The 17,825-nt window shown below is 43.4% G+C and overlaps 1 protein-coding gene and 1 non-coding gene across 2 annotated transcripts in view; one reads left to right on the top strand and one right to left on the bottom strand.

The window, feature by feature from the left end:
* The window catches only part of PCYT1B (phosphate cytidylyltransferase 1B, choline), a 155,810-nt gene extending 139,618 nt beyond the window's left edge, over positions 1 to 16,192 (bottom strand). Inside the window, exon 1 of the mRNA XM_067023660.1 lies at positions 15,855 to 16,192. Within this exon, the coding sequence (XP_066879761.1) occupies positions 15,855 to 15,926 (72 nt within the window). The 5' untranslated portion in view covers positions 15,927 to 16,192. The remainder of the gene's footprint in view (positions 1 to 15,854) is intronic.
* On the top strand, positions 10,033 to 10,179 carry LOC131749077 (small nucleolar RNA SNORA12). The gene has a single exon (XR_009333189.1). It is a non-coding gene; the product is annotated as a small nucleolar RNA SNORA12 (small nucleolar RNA).
* Positions 16,193 to 17,825: the final 1,633 nt, after the last annotated feature.

The raw sequence follows: 17,825 nt of genomic DNA, 5'->3' as shown, positions 1-17,825 counted from the left end.
TATGAAAATGATATTGTGTTCATGTTTTTAAAAACTTTATTTTAGAAATATACACTAAAGTTTTTGCAGATGAAATATATCATGTGGGTGTGAGGAGTGGATAGGACTCTAGATGAGTAGTTCCCAACTGGGTGCAATCTTGCCCCCCAAGGTACATTTAGGATGTCTGGAGACATTTTTGGTTGTCGCTTCGTGCGGGGTGGTGCTCCAGGCATCTAGTGGGTGGAGGCCATGGATGCTGCTAAACATCCTACAATGCATAGGAACAGCCCTCCACTGTGGGGAAATAGCTCTGCCCTGGTTCCCTGATGACCTTGAACCTCTCCATGTAGTTCACACCGGCAAAGACTTGAACCTCAGCTCATCTGAGTGTTGGCAGAATGCCCTGTGATCTTCCTGGAACATGAGAGATGGGAGGCCTGTTAGGAGCCGCTCTGAGCCCATCTTCCACTCCCTCCCTATGTCCCCTGAGAGGCTGTCATGACAGTTTCTAATGCCTTCTTGGTTCTATGGAGCTTCGTGCCCTGCCCTCCTCACTGTAGAGCTGAAGAGTAGGAAACCAGTTAGTTGCCATTTACAATGGGCTCCTCATCAACGGGAGTTGAGGTCATCTGGCCTCTTTTCAATATGTGGGACAAGGACTACAGGAAGCTGGCTACATTTCTTTCACGTCTACGTAAGTACTAAGCTGGGGGCTTCCCTGGTGGCGTGGTGGTTAGGAATCCACCTGCTAATGCAGGGGACATGGGTTCGAGCCCTGGTCCAGGAGGATCCCACATGCTGCGGAGCAACTAAGTCTGTGCACCGCAACTACTGAACCTGCGCTCTAGAGCTCTTGTGCCACAACTACTGAGCCCATGTGCTACAACTACTGAAGCCCACGTGCCTAGAGCCCATGCTCCTCAACAAGAGAAGCCACTGCAGTGAGAAGCCCGTGCACCGCAACCAGGGAAAGCCTGCGAGCAGCAACAGACCCAACGCAGCCAAAAATTTAAAAATTAAAAAAAAAAACTGTCTGAAACCAAAAGCAACTCAATGTACTTTTACCAGTAGAATCAGTCAGACCTTGGCTAGAGTCTTGCTTTGTCTTGTGTGTGGACTGGACACATGTAACAAATAATTATCCAGCCCCAAATGTCCATAATGGCAATGTTGAAAAGCTCTAGATGAAAGAATATTGGTCATGAGTTGATCATTGTAGACGCTAGGTGAAGTGTACATGAACAGCACAAATGGGAAGGAACTGTTTTGTCTAATTTTGCATGTGTTTGAATCTCTCCATAATAAAAGTATTTTTTGAAAAGATAAAAATTGGTCACTGCTTTATTAGCTGTCTAGCACTTTAAATGCCTATACTGAGGCAATGTGTATAAATGCACAAAGTTTGCCGTCAGACTTCTACCTCCACTGCTAAATTACAAACTGTGTGTTCTTCAGCAAATTACTCAGCATCTTTCAGCCTCAGTTTCCTCACCAATAAAATAAGGCTAATGATGTCCCTGAGGATTTTTTAGGGAATAAATATGTGTTTAGCTGAGTGCCTTAAATAAATACTTTTATTAGACTTTCTTCCTTTGTTCTTTTTGTCTGCTACTTTTCAATACAGAGACGCAAGGAGCCCTTCTTGTCATCTGGACAAGTAATTTTGACCGAGTCAACTTCGCTTCATATTACTCCCTGGAAAATGTAGGTGGCCTGGTATGTTTGGTTCCAAGGGTTTAAAACAGCAAACCCTGGAGGGATCCAGGGAATGAGGGGTGAGAAGAAACGTGTGTAGTTAACTCAGTAGTTTTCAATCCAGGGTGATTTTGCCCCACAGGGGATATTTAACAATGTCTTGAGACATTTTTGGTTGTCACAACCTGGGTAGAAGGGTGCTACTGGCATCTACTGGTTAGAGACCAGGGATGCTGCTAAACATCCTACTATAGGCACAGGATTGCTCCCCACAATAAAGAATTATCTGGCCCCAAATACCAGTAGTACCAAGGCTGAGAAACCCTGGGCTAATGTGACTAAAACTCCTAGATGAAGCTTTTCCTAGATAATTAACTTTGCCTTTCTTTGTTCTTCTTACCCGATGCATACAGGTTATTAAAGGCAGGCTCAGGAGAAATCATTCAAAATGTGATTACTCTATCTCTGTGGCCCTAATTTGTTATTCATTTCTTTATAAGGAAAAAAAATCTGAGTAGTGTTCTGATTTTATTGCTGTTGAGTTTCAAACAGCAAACTTGAAGCACGCACTGATTACCTTTTTAATTAATACGCTGTGAAGGCAGAGCATCACTTTATTAACTAGTGGGAAGGATGTACCATCTCCCAACAACTTGATAGTCTTTATTCCCCACTGTTGGGCTTCCCTGGTGGCGCAGTGCTTGAGAGTCCGCCTGCCGATGCAGAGGACACGGGTTCGTGCCCCGGTCTGGGAAGATCCCACATGCCGCGGAGCGGCTGGGCCCGTGAGCCATGGCTGCTGAGCCTGCGCGTCCGGAGCCTGTGCTCCGCAATGGGAGAGGCCACAACAGTGAGAGGCCCGCGTACTGCAAAAAAAAAAAAAAAAAAAAAAAAAAAGGAAAAAAAATATATATATTCCCAACTGTTAAGCCATTTGGGAAGGATTGGGATGAAGAGGTTTCAGACACTTCTCCCCAAACAGGCATATTTCTCTTGTTAAAATTGCCCAGCTAAGGGGGCTTCCCTGGTGGCGCAGTGGTTAAGAATCGCCTGCCAATGCAGGGCACACAGGTTCGATCCCTGGCCTGGGAAGATCCCACATGCCACGGAGCAACTAAGCCCGTGCACCACAACTAGTGAGCCCATGTGCCACAACTACTGAAGCCCGTGCACGTAGAGCCTGTGCTCCGCAACAAGAGAAGCCACCACAATGAGAAGCCTGCACACCGCAACGAAGAGTAGCCCCTGCTCGACACGAGAGAAAAGCCCATGCGCAGCAACAAAGACCCAACACAGCCAAAAATAAAATAAATTAAATAAAAATAAATACATTTAAAAAAAATTGCCCAGCTAGGTTTAGATGACACCTGCCTCGCATGTCATTATTAAATAGGAAACATGATGGGTAATTCCTCTTTCCCCTCCATCCCCTTTCTAAAGTCAGAATAGTTGCGGTCAAGACCATAGTACCACAGGCACTGAAGGAAAGAGTCAGGTAAATGGTGGTAACTGTGTATTCAACTGTCAGACAATGGTAAGGCTGTTTCTGTGAGATGCATTGTGTGTTGGGGTGTGGGGAGCGAAGAGTGGGGTAAAAATGTTTAAGGTAAAAAGTGGGGAAAAATCTGTACCCATGGTGGAATGGCTTAAGCATCTATGATGTGGTTCCTATTTCTTTATTTCTCCCTCACCCCACCCCATGTGTTCTATGAAAACTGCCCCACCCCACAGCCCAGGGAACTGGGTTAGGACATCCAATTAAGAGAGCCAAGCCATGGCCTACTCAGTGGTTTCTGAGATCCTCAGATTCCCTCTTTCAGGAATTAGAACTAAGAGGTGGAGACTGGAGACTTCCCTGGTGGTCCAGTGGTTAAGACTCTGCACTTACACTGCACGGGGCGGAGGTTCAATCCCTGGTCTAAGATCCCGCATGCCACTCTGCACAGCCAAAAAAAAAAAAAAGGCGGAGACTGAGTGGGTCAGGAGCTGAGTTGTGGGCAGAGCAGCAGAGTAAGTATGTCCACAGACAACCCCTCCTGACAGCTTCCCAAGCTGCCCTAGTTCCTGTCCTTGCTAAGGCCTGCTTTTCAGCTTTCTGTGGCTCCTATTAGACAGCCCTTTGCATTCCTCCCTACTGAAAAAGCTAGCTTAGTGGGTGATGTTCCTTACAATCCAACCATCTATGTCTGAGACAGATGTGTCCACCTCACCACAAAGAGATGAGACTAACATGAGAAATGAAGCTGACAGCTGTCTAAGAGGCAAAGGCTACTTAACAGTCATTTGACCTTCATGCCTAGGAGGATCAAGGGATGACACTTGGCCCCAGAGACCAGCTCCCAGTAAATCCCCTGTCTCAGAAATCCTATAAGCAGTTCTAGATATATCACTTTTTTTTTTTTTTTTTTTTTTTTGCGGTACGCTGGCCTCTCTCACTGTTGTGGCCTCTTTTGTTGCAGAGCACAGGCTCCGGATGCGCAGGCTCAGCGGCCACGACTCACGGGCCCAGCCACTCTGTGGCATGTGGGATCTTCCCGGAGCGGGGCACGAACCCGTGTCCCCTGCATCGGCAGGAGGACTCTCAACCATTGAGCCACCAGGGAAGCCCTAGATATACAACACTTTTTTTTTTTTTTGGTATGCGGGCCTCTCAGTGTTGTGGCCTCTCCCATTGCGGAGCACAGGCTCCGGACGCGCAGGCCCAGCGGCCATGGCTCACGGGCTCAGCCGCTCCGCGGCACGTGGGATCTTCCCGGACCGGGGCACGAACCCACGTCCCCTGCATCGGCAGGCGGATTCTCAACCACTGCGCCACCAGGGAAGCCCAATATACCACACTTTTGATACTTTCATATACTGTCTTATAACTCATTTTGTGTTATTATATTGAATTATTGTTTATCTCATCATGTGACCTAATCCTCATTTGTAACCTTGATATCTATCTCTCATTTTGTCAATTAATTCACCAACCAGACTTGGGAAGATGAGTTCATATCCCAAGGGTCCGTCCACTTTCTCACATCATCCTCAACCCACTCAGACTGACTTCTGCCTCCACCACTCCACTAAAACTGAGTTATGTTTCCATGTGTTTCTTACATGCACAGAAGGATCCTTCACAGTAGTGGTTCTTGCTTAGGAGAGAGTTTGTGCCCCCCCGCCCCAAGGTGATTTTGCAGTGTCTGTTTTGATTGTCACAAGGTGGAGGGTGCTACTGGCATCTGGTGGGTAGAGACCAGGGATGCTGCTATACATCCTACAATGCACAGGAAAACTACACACAACAAAGAATTATACATCCCCAAACGTCAATAATGCCAAAGTTGAGAAACCTTGTTTTAGGGCAAAGATGGGTCTTTGAGAGGTATAGCGCAATTCAAAATGGGCAAAGACTTTGAGTAGACATTTCTCCAAAGAAGATATACAAATGGCTAATGAGCACATTAAAAAATGCTCAACATCATTAGCCAATAGGGAAACGCAAATCAAAACCACAATGAGATACCACTTCACACCCACTAGAATGGCTACAATTTTTTTTAATGGAAAATAACAAGTATTGGTGAGTATATGGAGAAATTGGAACCCTCACACATTGCTGGTGGGAATGTAAAATGGTGCAGCCTCTTTGGAAAACAGATTGAAAGTTCCTCAAAAAGTTAAAAGTAGAGTTACCATTTGAACTAGCAATTCCACTCCTAGGTATATACCCAAGAGAAATGAAAACATGTCCACAAAAAAACTTGTACACGAATGTCATAGCAGCATTATTCACAATAACCAAGAAGTGAAAACAACCCAAATGTCCATTGACTGATGAATAGAGAAACAAATGGTTGTATATCCATACGATGGAATATTATTTGGCCACAAAAACAGAATGGAGTACCAATACATGCTACAACATGACTGAACCTTGAAAACAGATGCTAATGGGACTTCCCTGGTGGTGCAGTGGTTAAGAATCCACCTGCCAATGCAGGGAACACGGGGTCGATCCCTGGTCTGGGAAGATCCCACATGCTGTGGAGCAGCTAAGCCCGGGCACCACAACAACTGAGCCTGCCCTCTAAACTCAGTGAGCCACAACTACTAAGCCCGTGCGCCACAGTTACTGAAGCCCACCCGCCTAGAGTCCATGCTCTGCAACAAGAGAAGCCACTGCAATGAGAAGCCCGTGCACTGCAGTGAAGAGTAGCCCCTGCTCACCACACCTAGAGAAAGCCCATGTGCAGCAACAAAGACCCAACGCAGCCAAAAATAAAATATAATAAAATAAATTTTTAGAAAAGAAAACATATGCTAAGTGAAAGAAGCCAGACACACACAAAAAACCACATATTGTATGATTTCCTTTATATGAAATTTCCAGAATAGGTAAATCCATAGGACAGAAAGTAGATGAATGGCTGCCTTGTGCTGGGGGTATTAGGAGGGAACAGAAAGTGACTGCTACTGAGTACAGAATTTCTTTTGGGGGATGATGAAAGTGTTCTAAAATTAAATTGTGTTGATGCTTACATAACCCTGCGAATATACTTAAAAATTGACGTATATACTTTATTATTTATTTATTTATTTATTTTTATACTTTGTTTTTTAAAATTTTATTGGAGTATAGTTGATTTACAATGTTGTGTTAGTTTCAGGTGTACAGCTTGACATATACTTTATTTTTTATTTATTTATATATTTTATTTTTGCCTGCATTGGGTCTTTGTTGCTGTGTGCAGGCTTTCTCTAATTGTGGTGAGCGGGGTCTACTCTTTGTTGTGGTGCACGGGCTTCTCATTGTGGTGGCTTCTCTTGTTGCGGAGCACGGGCTCTAAGCGCGCAGGCTTCGGTAGTTGTGGCTCGTGGGCTCTAGAGCGTAGGCTCAGTAATTGTGGCCCACGGGCTTAGTCGCTCCGTGGCATGTGGGATCTTCCCAGAGCAAGGCTTGAACCCATGTCCCCTGCATTGGCAGGCGGATTCTTAACCACTGCACCACCAGGGAATCCCGACTTATATACTTTAAAATGTGAATTATATCTGTAAAAGAATGTCTTTCCTTCCTCTTCTTGCCTGGCAAGAGCTCAGCCAATGAAAGACTCTCACAACTCAGCCAATGACAAGCCACTATACTTTGAAATCTCAATTTCTCCAAAGTACTTTTTGTTTACTATAGCCCTTTCAATTTCCTTCTCCCCTCTTTAAAAGAGTTCTCTCCTTGCTGTGTGAGGGCTTGCACATGGCTTGCCATGATTAGAAACCCTGACTTGTGTTAATATTTCCTTGTTGATCACAAATGAACTCATTTTTGCTAAAGAAAAAATTGGCAGTCTATTTGTTTTAGGTCAACAATAAAAAAATATGGAGGCAGTAAAAAAAAAAAAAAGTCTTTCAATTTGCAGAGTGCCTACTCCACAGTAGGTGCTCATTAAATAAGGCAGTACACCTGAGGCATGGAAGACAAAAAGATTTCTTTCCTGCTCTAATTACTACTATATTAACATTTTATGCCCCCAAAGTAACAGTAGTTATTCTCTTAAATAACCTGCAAGTTAAGCAACCTGCAGAATTAATCAATGCTCTCCATTTCCCCTAAGAGTCCTAAGAGCACTCTGAATGCTTCAGACTAAGTAGGTAAGCTACTCTTGTGAATGCCTGGATACTTTTGCTCCCACCAGTTGAGTCATAAGTTTTCCAAGAGTTAGCTGAACTTTTCCCCAAATCTGTTTATGCGCATTTTACTTGTGATTGTAACGATATCATTTAATTAAATGTTATGTAAATTGATAAAATTATGGGAAACAAGAAGGTTTTTTTAAAGAAGCAAAATTGTTTTAGAAAGAAAAGATACAGTCATGTGACTTTAAAAAATTGCTGTTGAATTAGGTGCAAACAAGACTACTATAAAAGATAGGGGACAAAATACCCCCAAATCTAGGATTCTATACTCAGAGTATTTTGAAAGTATCTTGAGTTTTCACTTCATTTAGAATTAACAAAATTTGGAAATCAGACATTGCATATATGTATGCCTAATGAAAAAGAAAACACAGAACTCTAATCAGTGGACTAATTAAAGGATTGACAAATTATAATATACTTATTTTAAATTTAATGTTTAATGTATGTATTTATCATTTTTTAAAACAAGTCTCCCTTATAACCATTTTATTTTTCACTGAATTGACCTACTGGTCTGCATTGTATAGGATAAGAAGAGTTCTGTACTCCCTGGTGATTATAACTCTCTGCTACCTTGTATAATGGAGAAAGCCCTACAAAACTCTTATTTTTTTTCAAAACTCTTATTGGACTTCCCTGGTAGGGCAGTGGTTAAGAATCCGCCTGCCAATGCAGGAGACACGGGGTCCTGGTCTGGGAAGGTCCTACATGCCGTGGAGCAACTAAGTGCATGCTCCACAACTACTGAGCCCATGCACCACAAGTACTGAAGCCCGAGCTCCTAGACCCCGTGCTCCGCAACAAGAGAAGCCACTGCAATGAGAAGCCTCCCTGGTGGTCCAGTGGTTAAGACTCTGTGCTTCCACTGCAGGGGGCACGGATTCGATCTCTGGTCGGGGAACTAAGATCCCGCATGCCGCATGCAGCCAAAAAAAAAAGAAAAAGAAAAAGTGTGGTAGTCACATGGAAAAGAATTTATGGGACAGATTTGTGTTCAAGTCTTACCCATCTCTCTTGGAGGCTGATCCAGCTCTGCCCATCTCTGAGGAAGCTGAGGAAGAGTTGTAGAGGGTGAGCCTGCCATCTCTCTAAGCAGGTCCCAACTGGCCTTCAGATATCACAAACCTATAGCAACCCTAGGAGTCTGGCAGGATTTGAGGTCGAGAGCCTTGTAAACAGTGATCACATCTTTGTTGCTGGTGTTAACGATAATACGAATTTAGAGGCTGGAGTCAATTTTTAAAACATCTTTATTGGAGTATAATTGCTTTACAATGGTGTGTTAGATTCTGCTTTTGCAGTCAAATTGAAGTTGGTTCACCCAACACTGATCTGTGTCTCAAAGGCTGGGATGAAACTCATTCACTCTCCTAGATGACCTTAGAGATGACCTTAGATGGACAAACTCAGGACTCTCCCTGGGCAAAGAGGATATAGAATAAACAGCGATTTAAATTCCTTTCACTCATTCAACAAACATTTACTAAGCATCTACAGTATGTCAGGAGCCAAGTATCTAAGATGAATGTGATACTCTTCACTCTCAAAGAATATATAGAGTAAAAAATATATATGTAGGGCAAACTCTTAAAGATTAATTTTTTGTAAATATGATGGTACTGTTAAAAATTCTAATCATACTGGTCTTTGCTTTCAAAAGAATTATCATTTATATGCTTCTGTACTTTTTATTTCTGTCTTAATGAATGAGGAAAACAGATTTGAAACAGGTATTTTTCCTTCTTGTCCTGGGCCATACTTTCCAATTTTTTAAATTCCTTTTCTCCTTCCGCATATGTGTGTGTGTGTGTGTGTGTGTGTGTGTGTGTGTGTGTGTGTGTGTGAGAGAGAGAGAGAGAGAGAGAGAGAGAGAGAGAGAGAGAGAGAGGGAAAGAGAGAGGATTTGTAGTTCATGGAAAGACAGAGAACTTTTCAAATGTCCTAATACCTGGGGTGAGATTGAAATAAAGAGTATGTTTTCACATTATGAGGGCTCATTGTGAGAATGAGGCAAGATTAATTTTATGCCAGTTCTTGTATATTCTTTACTCCATGGTATTTGAGAGTTGGCTCCAAGTCCCTTAGAATAAAGGACAAAAATAAGAGAAACCAGTAAGATTCCTTTTCTCCCCATAGTTCCCAGCACTGTAAAGACCAAGGGAACCCCAGGTTTCACAAACTCCCAAGTCCAGACTCTTATTCCCATCTTTTTGCATGCTAATCGAGCCATTTTTGTGAGACTGTTAGAGTTCTCAGATGCTTGATGGTCAAGGTTTGCTTTAGAGGACCACAGTGGGTGAGGCTCTACAGTTCAGGCAGAGACATTAGTGTCTTCTAGAGACTTGGATTCAGTTGTATCGGGAATGGACCATGTGCTCCACCTGTCAATTTTCAGACTAAGAACAATCGGCAGAGCAGCCTGTGGCAGTGATGACACACCTGTTAATTGGTTTCAGAGGACATGTGACCTTGGATCAATCTACCATACAGTTTCCAAAGGAGACAAAGACTGTTGAGTTAGCTGAAGGTTGTGCAATAAATGCCTGTTCCTGTAATATTAGGATTCATGTGCAGGAATTACAGAGGAATGAGAAGAAAAAGGCCTAATTGCTTTTTGGAACAAAAAGTAAAAATGTAATATCTACTTTCCCTTTAAGTGGCTTTTAAAAATGCTCAGAGAGTTGTGGTGGTTTTCTTTTTGGCACATTTGTTAAGTTTTCAAATGGTCCTAACTGCCACAGATATTATACAGGAGCTGGCAAAGACTTCATGACAAAGAGATCTCTTTCTAGCCTTTACTGAACCAGAGATTGGGCTCCCACAAGTGGCAGGAAAAAAAATGCTCAGATATCTAAACTTCAGAAATTTGGAGGGTTCTAATTGTTTAATTTCCTCCAAATAAAGACTAAATATTCAACATACACTTATATTGTTTCTGTTAATTTTTCTTTCTTCTCTTATGGCCTACGCACTATAAATTTCCCTTAAAGAACATAAGGAATTGACAAGTCATATTCTTTGAAACTTACTGCTAAATTGAGGAATTGAGTTTTATTTTTGCTAAAAAAGGCATTGAAGTTTGGTATGATCAAACAAAGCAAGTTATAAGAAACCACGTTAGCTAAAGATTTAGGAATGCAAGTGCCATTCTTCTCTAAAGAAATCGAAATTCTCTTCTCTCTCCTGTTACCTAGAACCTGTACCTGGCAAATGTGCTCAACGTAATATTTAGGGACTGATGGACCTAACCCATGACTGGTGCCGTGGGAAGGCAGCTGTCCCTTCTGAAGGAGCTGGCAGATTTCGTTCCCAAATCCTCGGGCTGGAGAGCACTCCCCACCCCCACTCCTTATTTGGACACTGCAGATACAGAATATTCCATCATTGCAGAAAGTTCTATTGGATAACGCTGCTTTAAGCCATAATGTCTCTTTAATTTATTTTGTTTTATTTTATTTGTTTATTTGGTTGCACCGGGTCTTCTCTTTTTTTTTTTTTTTGCGGTACACGGGCCTCTCGCTGCTGTGGCCTCTCCCATTGCGGAGCACAGGCTCCGGACGCGCAGGCTCAGTGGCCATGGCTCACAGGCCCAGCCGCTCCGTGGCATGTGGGATCTTCCTGGACCGGGGCACGAACTCGTGTCCCCCGCATTGGCAGGCGGACTCTCAACCACTGCGCCACCAGGGAAGCCCTGCACCGGGTCTTAGTTGCGGCATGTGGGATCTTCGCTGCCACATGCAGGATCCTTAGTTGCGGCATGCAAACTCTTAGTTGCAGCATGTGGGATCTAGTTCCCCGGCCAGGGATCGAACCCAGATCCCCTGCATTGGGAGCACGGAGTCTTAGCCACTGGACCACCAGGGAAGTTTCCATAATATCTCTTTTAGATACATCTCTTTTAGCACTCCCCACTCCCACCTGAGTGCCCAGAAAACATCTTCCTCACAAACAGGAAGCCCTTATCTCATCATGAAGGCTTTGCAGCAAAGACTGGTAAAGGAAAAAGAAGAAACGAGAGAGTTTTCTTTTTAATCCATGAATTTTTTGTAGAAATCAGAGTCTACTCCAATGGGTGGCATCCTGAAAGAACTGTCTTTGTCTGCCAATCAACAGATTTTCATGGAACCCCTACTATGTGCCAGCCTCTGTGAGGGGCCCACAGGAGCACTCCTGCCAGGGGGTCCTGGGATATAGTGGAAGAAGCAAGGGCTTTGGAACTAGATCTTGAGCTAGTAAAAATTTCAGCACGAGGGACTTCCCTGGTGGACCAGTGGTTAAGAATCTGCCTTCCAATGCAGGGTACGTGGGTTTGATCCCTGGTCAGGGAACTAAGATCCCACATGCCATGGAGCAACAAAGCCTGCAAGCCGCAACTACTGAGCCTGCGTGCTCTAGAGCCTGTGCGTCACAACTACAGAGAAGCCCACAAGCTGCAACAAAGAGCCTGCGTGCAGCAGCAAAAGATCCCGCATGCTGCAACAAAGATCCCATGTGCCTCAACTAAGACCTGATGCAGACAAATAAATAAATATTACTTTAAAAAATCATAGTATAGGGCTTCCCTGGTGGCGCAGTGGTTGAGAGTCCGCCTGCCGATGCGGGGGACACGGGTTCGTGCCCCGGTCCAGGAAGATCCCACATGCCGCGGAGCATCTAGGCCCGTGAGCCGTGGCCGCTGAGACTGCGCGTCCAGAGCCTGTGCTCCACGACGGGGGAGGCCACAACAGTGAGAGGCCCGCGTATCGCAAAAAACAAACAAACAAACAAAATCATAGTATAATTTTAAAAAACTTTTCAGCGTGAAAGTATTTTATGCTACTGACTTACCAAAGGAAGAGAGGAAGGTAAATCAATAGTATAAAATGATTTTACATAGAATTTAGGAATAGCAGAATGGCTGCTAGAAAGAACTAGGCTAAGCACATTATTTCCTACCAGGGCAATTTAGGGGATCCCGGTTTTAATGAATAAATAAAAATGATGTGTAATTATCATATCAGTTGCTTACATCTAAGTGAGTGCTTCTGGAGTTAGTTATTTGATGGTGCTTAAAAACTTTGGTCTCTGAAGTGTCTTTAATGTCTCCTTGACTCTTACCTATATTATTAATTTGCAGATCAAAGTTAACTTGGTGCTATGCAAATGAAGAAACTTCACATGAATGAGATTTAACGGTAAAATTTTAAATCCATATAACTTGTGACAGAACTGCAATATATTCTGAGGAAAAGTGTCAACATATCTAAAAGAGACATTATGGCTTAAAGCAGCGTTATCCAATAGAACTTTCTGCAATGATGGAATATTCTGTATCTGCAGTGTCCAAATAAGGTAGCCACTAGCTACCTGTGACTACTGAGCGCTCTAAATGTGGCTAGTGCAAGCGAGGATCTAAACTTTACATTTTATTTCGTTTTAATTAATTAAAATTAAATTTAAACAGTCATATGTGGTTAGTGGCTACCATATTTGATCGTGTAGGTTGAAAGAAAAAGTGAAACTGGATTCCAAGAATCTGAATTTCAGCCCTCTGCTTAACTACATTAGACAATTTACTTAACCTCTTTGAGCCTCAATTTTCACTTGAAAATGAGAATAGAAATAATATCTACCTCATAGCATTTGGAGTAAGAGGAATTGAGATAATGTTCAGGCATTCTCCTATTATCAAAAGAAGTGCCAATCAAGCACTAAAGTTAAATATGTGGAAAGTGAATAACCAACTCTTTCAAATAAAGGGAGTTTCCATTCTTGGAAAGATTAAAAATACAGTTGACCCTTGAACAACGGGTTTGAACTGTGCAGGTCCACTTACTATTTTCAATAGTAAATACCACAGTACTGCACCATCCGTGGTTGGTTGCATCCTCGGATACGGAGGGCAGACTAAGTTATACTCAGATTTTCAACTGCACAGAGGGTCGGCCCCCTAACCCTTGCACTGTTCAAGGGTCAACTGTATTATTAAATTAAAAACCTCATCGTTCAGATACAATATTTAATGACAATGTTTATAACTATTAGCTGGTAAGCAGCACCATTAGCAATAGCATTAAATGGTCATGTGTCAGCTTGAGGGTATCAATGTATGGTGCCCCAAAGGGCTGGCAGTCAGAAAATTAAATTTACAGAAACTGAGGTCAGCTTCTGTATGAAAAGTACATTGAGGGGCTTCCCTGGTGGCGCAGTGGTTGAGAATCCGCCTGCCGATGCAGGGGACACGGGTTCGTGCCCCGGTCTGGGAGGATCCCACATGCCGCGGAGCGGCTGGGCCCGTGAGCCGTGGCCGCTGGGCCTGCGCGTCCGGGGCCTCTGCTCTGCAATGGAAGAGGCCACAGCAGTGAGAGGCCCGCGTACCACAAAAAAAAAAAAAAAAAAAAAAAAAAAAAAGTACATTGAGAACTGAAAAGCATGATTAAAATGTTAATGCAATCAATCATTTCTTTATTATTGTTACAATTAATAATAGAATTCATCTTGCTTGCCCAAGGAGGTTAAATAAACCCATTCCATTTAACTGGGAGAAACTGAGGCTCAAATTAGCAGAATAGGCTAGTGGTTAGGCGTTTGAACACTTTCATTGGCTATAATCACATGAAATAAGGCATGTAAAGTACTTGGACAGGGCATGCCACCTACTAAAAACTAAACATATCAGCTATTATTATGATAATAAGAGACACTCTTAGGAGATCCGTGAGATTAGAAGCCTTTGGCTATTTTTAAATTCACAAAAGGTATAGGAGTACAGAGTGATATATGCAGATTGAATTCTACATAACTCTACGTAGAAAGATTAAATCAATTTTCCATATTTGGACCAGTCAAGAACTGAATCTAATTGTTTTTTTGGGTTTTGTTTGTTTGTTTGTTTGTTTTGCGGTACGCGGGCCCCTCACTGCTGTGGCCTGTCCCGCTGCGGAGCACAGGCTCCGGACGCGCAGGCTCAGCGGCCACGGCTCACGGGCCCAGTCGCTCCGCAGCACGTGGGATCTTCCCGGACCGGGTCACGAACCCGTGTCCCCTGCATCGGCAGGCGGACTCCCAACCACTGCGCCACCAGGGAAGCCCCAATCTAATTGTTTTGATACCTCTTCAAATCTAGTTTTGGAACGAGGCATGAATGAGTGAGTAAATGAATGAATGACTAAATGCCTCCTGAGTCCCCCATTAACTCAATAAGATGAGTTGGTAAAACTCATGAGTCTTCAACATACAAATTTCTCCAAATCTGAGATAATATGGAGGCAAACAGGGAAGGGACCGATTGGGGGATATGGTCTACCAGTCATGTAGCTCAAGTGCCTGGTGGATATGAATCCAGATACCTTTCTGAGCCATCCAACGCTTTAACCAGCCATCCCCAGCCACTCCCAGGGGCCATGGGAAAGTTTTGAAGGAGTGCTGGGATGGGACAGAGCAGGGCCAAGTGTCTTAAGGCCTGAGAAACCAATCTCTGGGGAGTGCTGTGAAACCAGCTTTGCTATGAAGCAGAGAGATTACATCAATCTCTTCTTCACATCATCTGGAATCCTTCTTACTATTTTGTCTCACCACCTAAACTTTTTCTGTCTAGAACTCTTTGGTTTAACAAGGCTCCACTAAAGTGCACATTCCCCTAGGCACCCCTCCCCCCAAATAAAAGACCACAGAAGGTAGTATCACTTATATGACAGTTACACTGCAAGGAATTCAGAAATGGATGCTCTAAGCAGGATTTTGTGACTTTTCTACAAGGAAAGTTTCTAATTCTACAGGACAATGAACATTTTGTTAAAATATTTCTCCAGCACCCTCAGTCTCCTACAGCATCATTCTTGGCGTTGAACTACCTACATTTACTCATACTGATTTGACCTTCTGAAAATTTTTTCTTTATTTTTTTAATTGAAGTACAGTTGATTTACAATGTTGTGCTAGTTTCAAGTGTACAGCAAAGTGATTCAGTTATACACACGCATATATATATGTTCTTTTTCAGATTCTTTTCCCTCATAGGTTATTACAAGATATTGAATATAGTTCCCTGTTCTATACAGTAGGTCCTTGTTGTTTATCTATTTTATATATAGTAGTGTGTATCTGTTTGACCTTTTTTTTAGGAAGAGAATTTGTTCCTGTCTTCTAACTCTGTCCAGGGTGCTTGCATCCTCAGTCAGGGGATAAAGAACCGTTAGCCACAGTTTTTCATTTTTATCACCTTAAGAAGGGAAAATATTTCTCTTAACAAGGGATAATACTTCTCTCTCTTTTGTTTTTCTCTTTTGGCTGCGCCGCATGGCTGTGGAATCCTAGTTCCCCAGCCAGGGCCTGAACCCGGGCCCTCGGCAGTGAGAGCACAGAGTCCTAACCACTGGACCACCAGGGAATTCCCAATATTTCTCTTTTGAGTGTGATTCTATTAATTATCACAGGTCCATCACAGATACATAGGACTTAACTTTTTGAACCTACCTTGATAATCAAAGAGGCACAAATCAATAAGAAAGCGTGTACTTTACCTTGCGCCAGAATTGGGAGGTGCAATTGTCCCTAGTGTCCTCTTCCATGGTGCAATCCTGGTGACCAACCATGTCTGCTCCTGATGTGCTTTCCCTCTTTTTTAGAGTCCTCTCTTCCCTTTGGAGTTCTTTTGAGGCACAAGGTGAAAATTTTCTTTCTGAGGATTTACGGGAGTGCTTTACCAAAAGTTAAGCTTAAAGATAAGCTCGGAGGAGCTACTTGTGTCCCAGTGCTTGAATAAGCGGAGATCCAAGTTGCCAGGCGCTCTTGCTTTATTTACCATAAGCCTCCTGTTGTGCCCTCCGGCTGTTGTTCATTGACAATTGCTGTGCTCTGGCCCGGCGGCGGCAGCGCAGTGACGGCCTGTTCCGTGGGGACAGGCAGGTTGTGGTGAAAAAGGCCATTGTTTCATCTACCCTGTCCCTCACTGGAGCTATGGCAACAAATTCCATTGGTGAATTAACAATGTCATTGTGTGCTGGCTCAACTGATTATGCTCCTGGAATGACAAACATTTTCTCTCTTTTTTTCAACATAAAAAGTGGTCAAGACCTTGAAGTGTTAACATACAACTCAGCACTTTCTTTAAATATGAGAATAAAGATAGAGAAAATAAATCTCTCAAACGGACTTTGATTCTAATGAACATTTTGTCTCTTTCAGGTAGCTATTCTAAGCACCATTGGCAGTGAATTTGTGCTTTTTAACAATGTGGAATCTTCACAATTTGTGTTAAAGTCATTTCCCCTCAGATAATGCTGTGTGTTAAAAGAACTCTTTAAATATGCATGTGCTTGAGGCTTTCTCTGAAAAAGATTCTTTTTCAATCTGGCTGCAGCAAAGTGCTAAGGGAACTTTGGCTGCTGACTGTTAAAATGAGTATCATAACTTAGTTCAGAAAAACTGCTATCTAAATTCACCTAAGCCACGTAAAGATTTCCTGTGTCCCATGCTGGCAGGAAAACTCTTAATTGCTTGCTTACATATTCCATCTTCCGGACGGTAAAACTTGCTCTGATCCGCTGAAGGGTCCTTTCAAGCTTTCCGTCTGTCCATCCATCCATCCATCCCGCACTTTCTCTGATCCGGTGCTGTATGGTTGCAGGGGAAGCTCTGTCAGTGAATTCGCTGCTGGTTTCCTAGCATGGCTGTATGTAGTGTGCTGACTTTTTTTTTTTTTTTTTTTTTTGGCCGAGTGGCTCGCAGGATCTTAGTTCCCTGACCAGGGATCAAACCGGTGCCCCCTGAAGTGGAAGCGTGGAGTCTTAACCACTGAACCGCCAGGGAAGTCCTAGTGTGCTGACTTGGTGAGCTGGAATCACATTTCCAAGGATCCCATTCCCTTAGTTTTGGGTTCGAGTTGGCCAAGAGAGGAATTTGCACAAGATTTGGAAGGCAAAATCTTCCAAAGAGAGTGAAGAGAGTGGTTGGATGTGTTGACAAACAGAGGGGGATGTGACAGTGGATCCCAGCCTGTCCTCCCTCTCTTCACTCTGCGTCCAGATCTTCTTCCCAACTGCTACACTATTGATCAACAGCAGCCCCAGGTCCACCATCAGATGTGTGTGCAGCCCCATAGAGCTTCCCAAAGCTTCTCGTGAGCTTCCTCCTCCACTTTGGCAGCTAGATGTGCTGGGCTTCCGACTGCCAGGTGGGTGGCCTCTCTCATCCTCCAACCTCCCAGACCTCCACTCCCTCAGCCCCTCCCACAATGGGCCAGGTCTATTTCCTATAATAAATCCCTTCCCCCATGGCTCACAGTGGTCTGCTTCCCTGACAGAACTAGGACAAATACACTCATTTTTCCAGATGGTACGAGGACTGCTAGGAGAGAATCCTCAGCATGGGGGAAATTTAGAGAGCAATATGGAGGCAACCCCATAGAACTTGTGTGTAGAAACTACTGCAGAACCCAAGGAAATAAATGTTACATTTGTATTGGACCTCTCCCCCCAGTTCCCCATAGGCCT

The sequence above is a fragment of the Kogia breviceps genome, chromosome X (assembly GCF_026419965.1).
Source record: "Kogia breviceps isolate mKogBre1 chromosome X, mKogBre1 haplotype 1, whole genome shotgun sequence".
In the NCBI taxonomy this organism is placed as follows: domain Eukaryota; kingdom Metazoa; phylum Chordata; class Mammalia; order Artiodactyla; family Physeteridae; genus Kogia; species Kogia breviceps.
The sequence above is the reverse complement of the archived record's forward strand: the minus strand, read 5'-3'. Positions and strand labels throughout refer to the sequence as shown.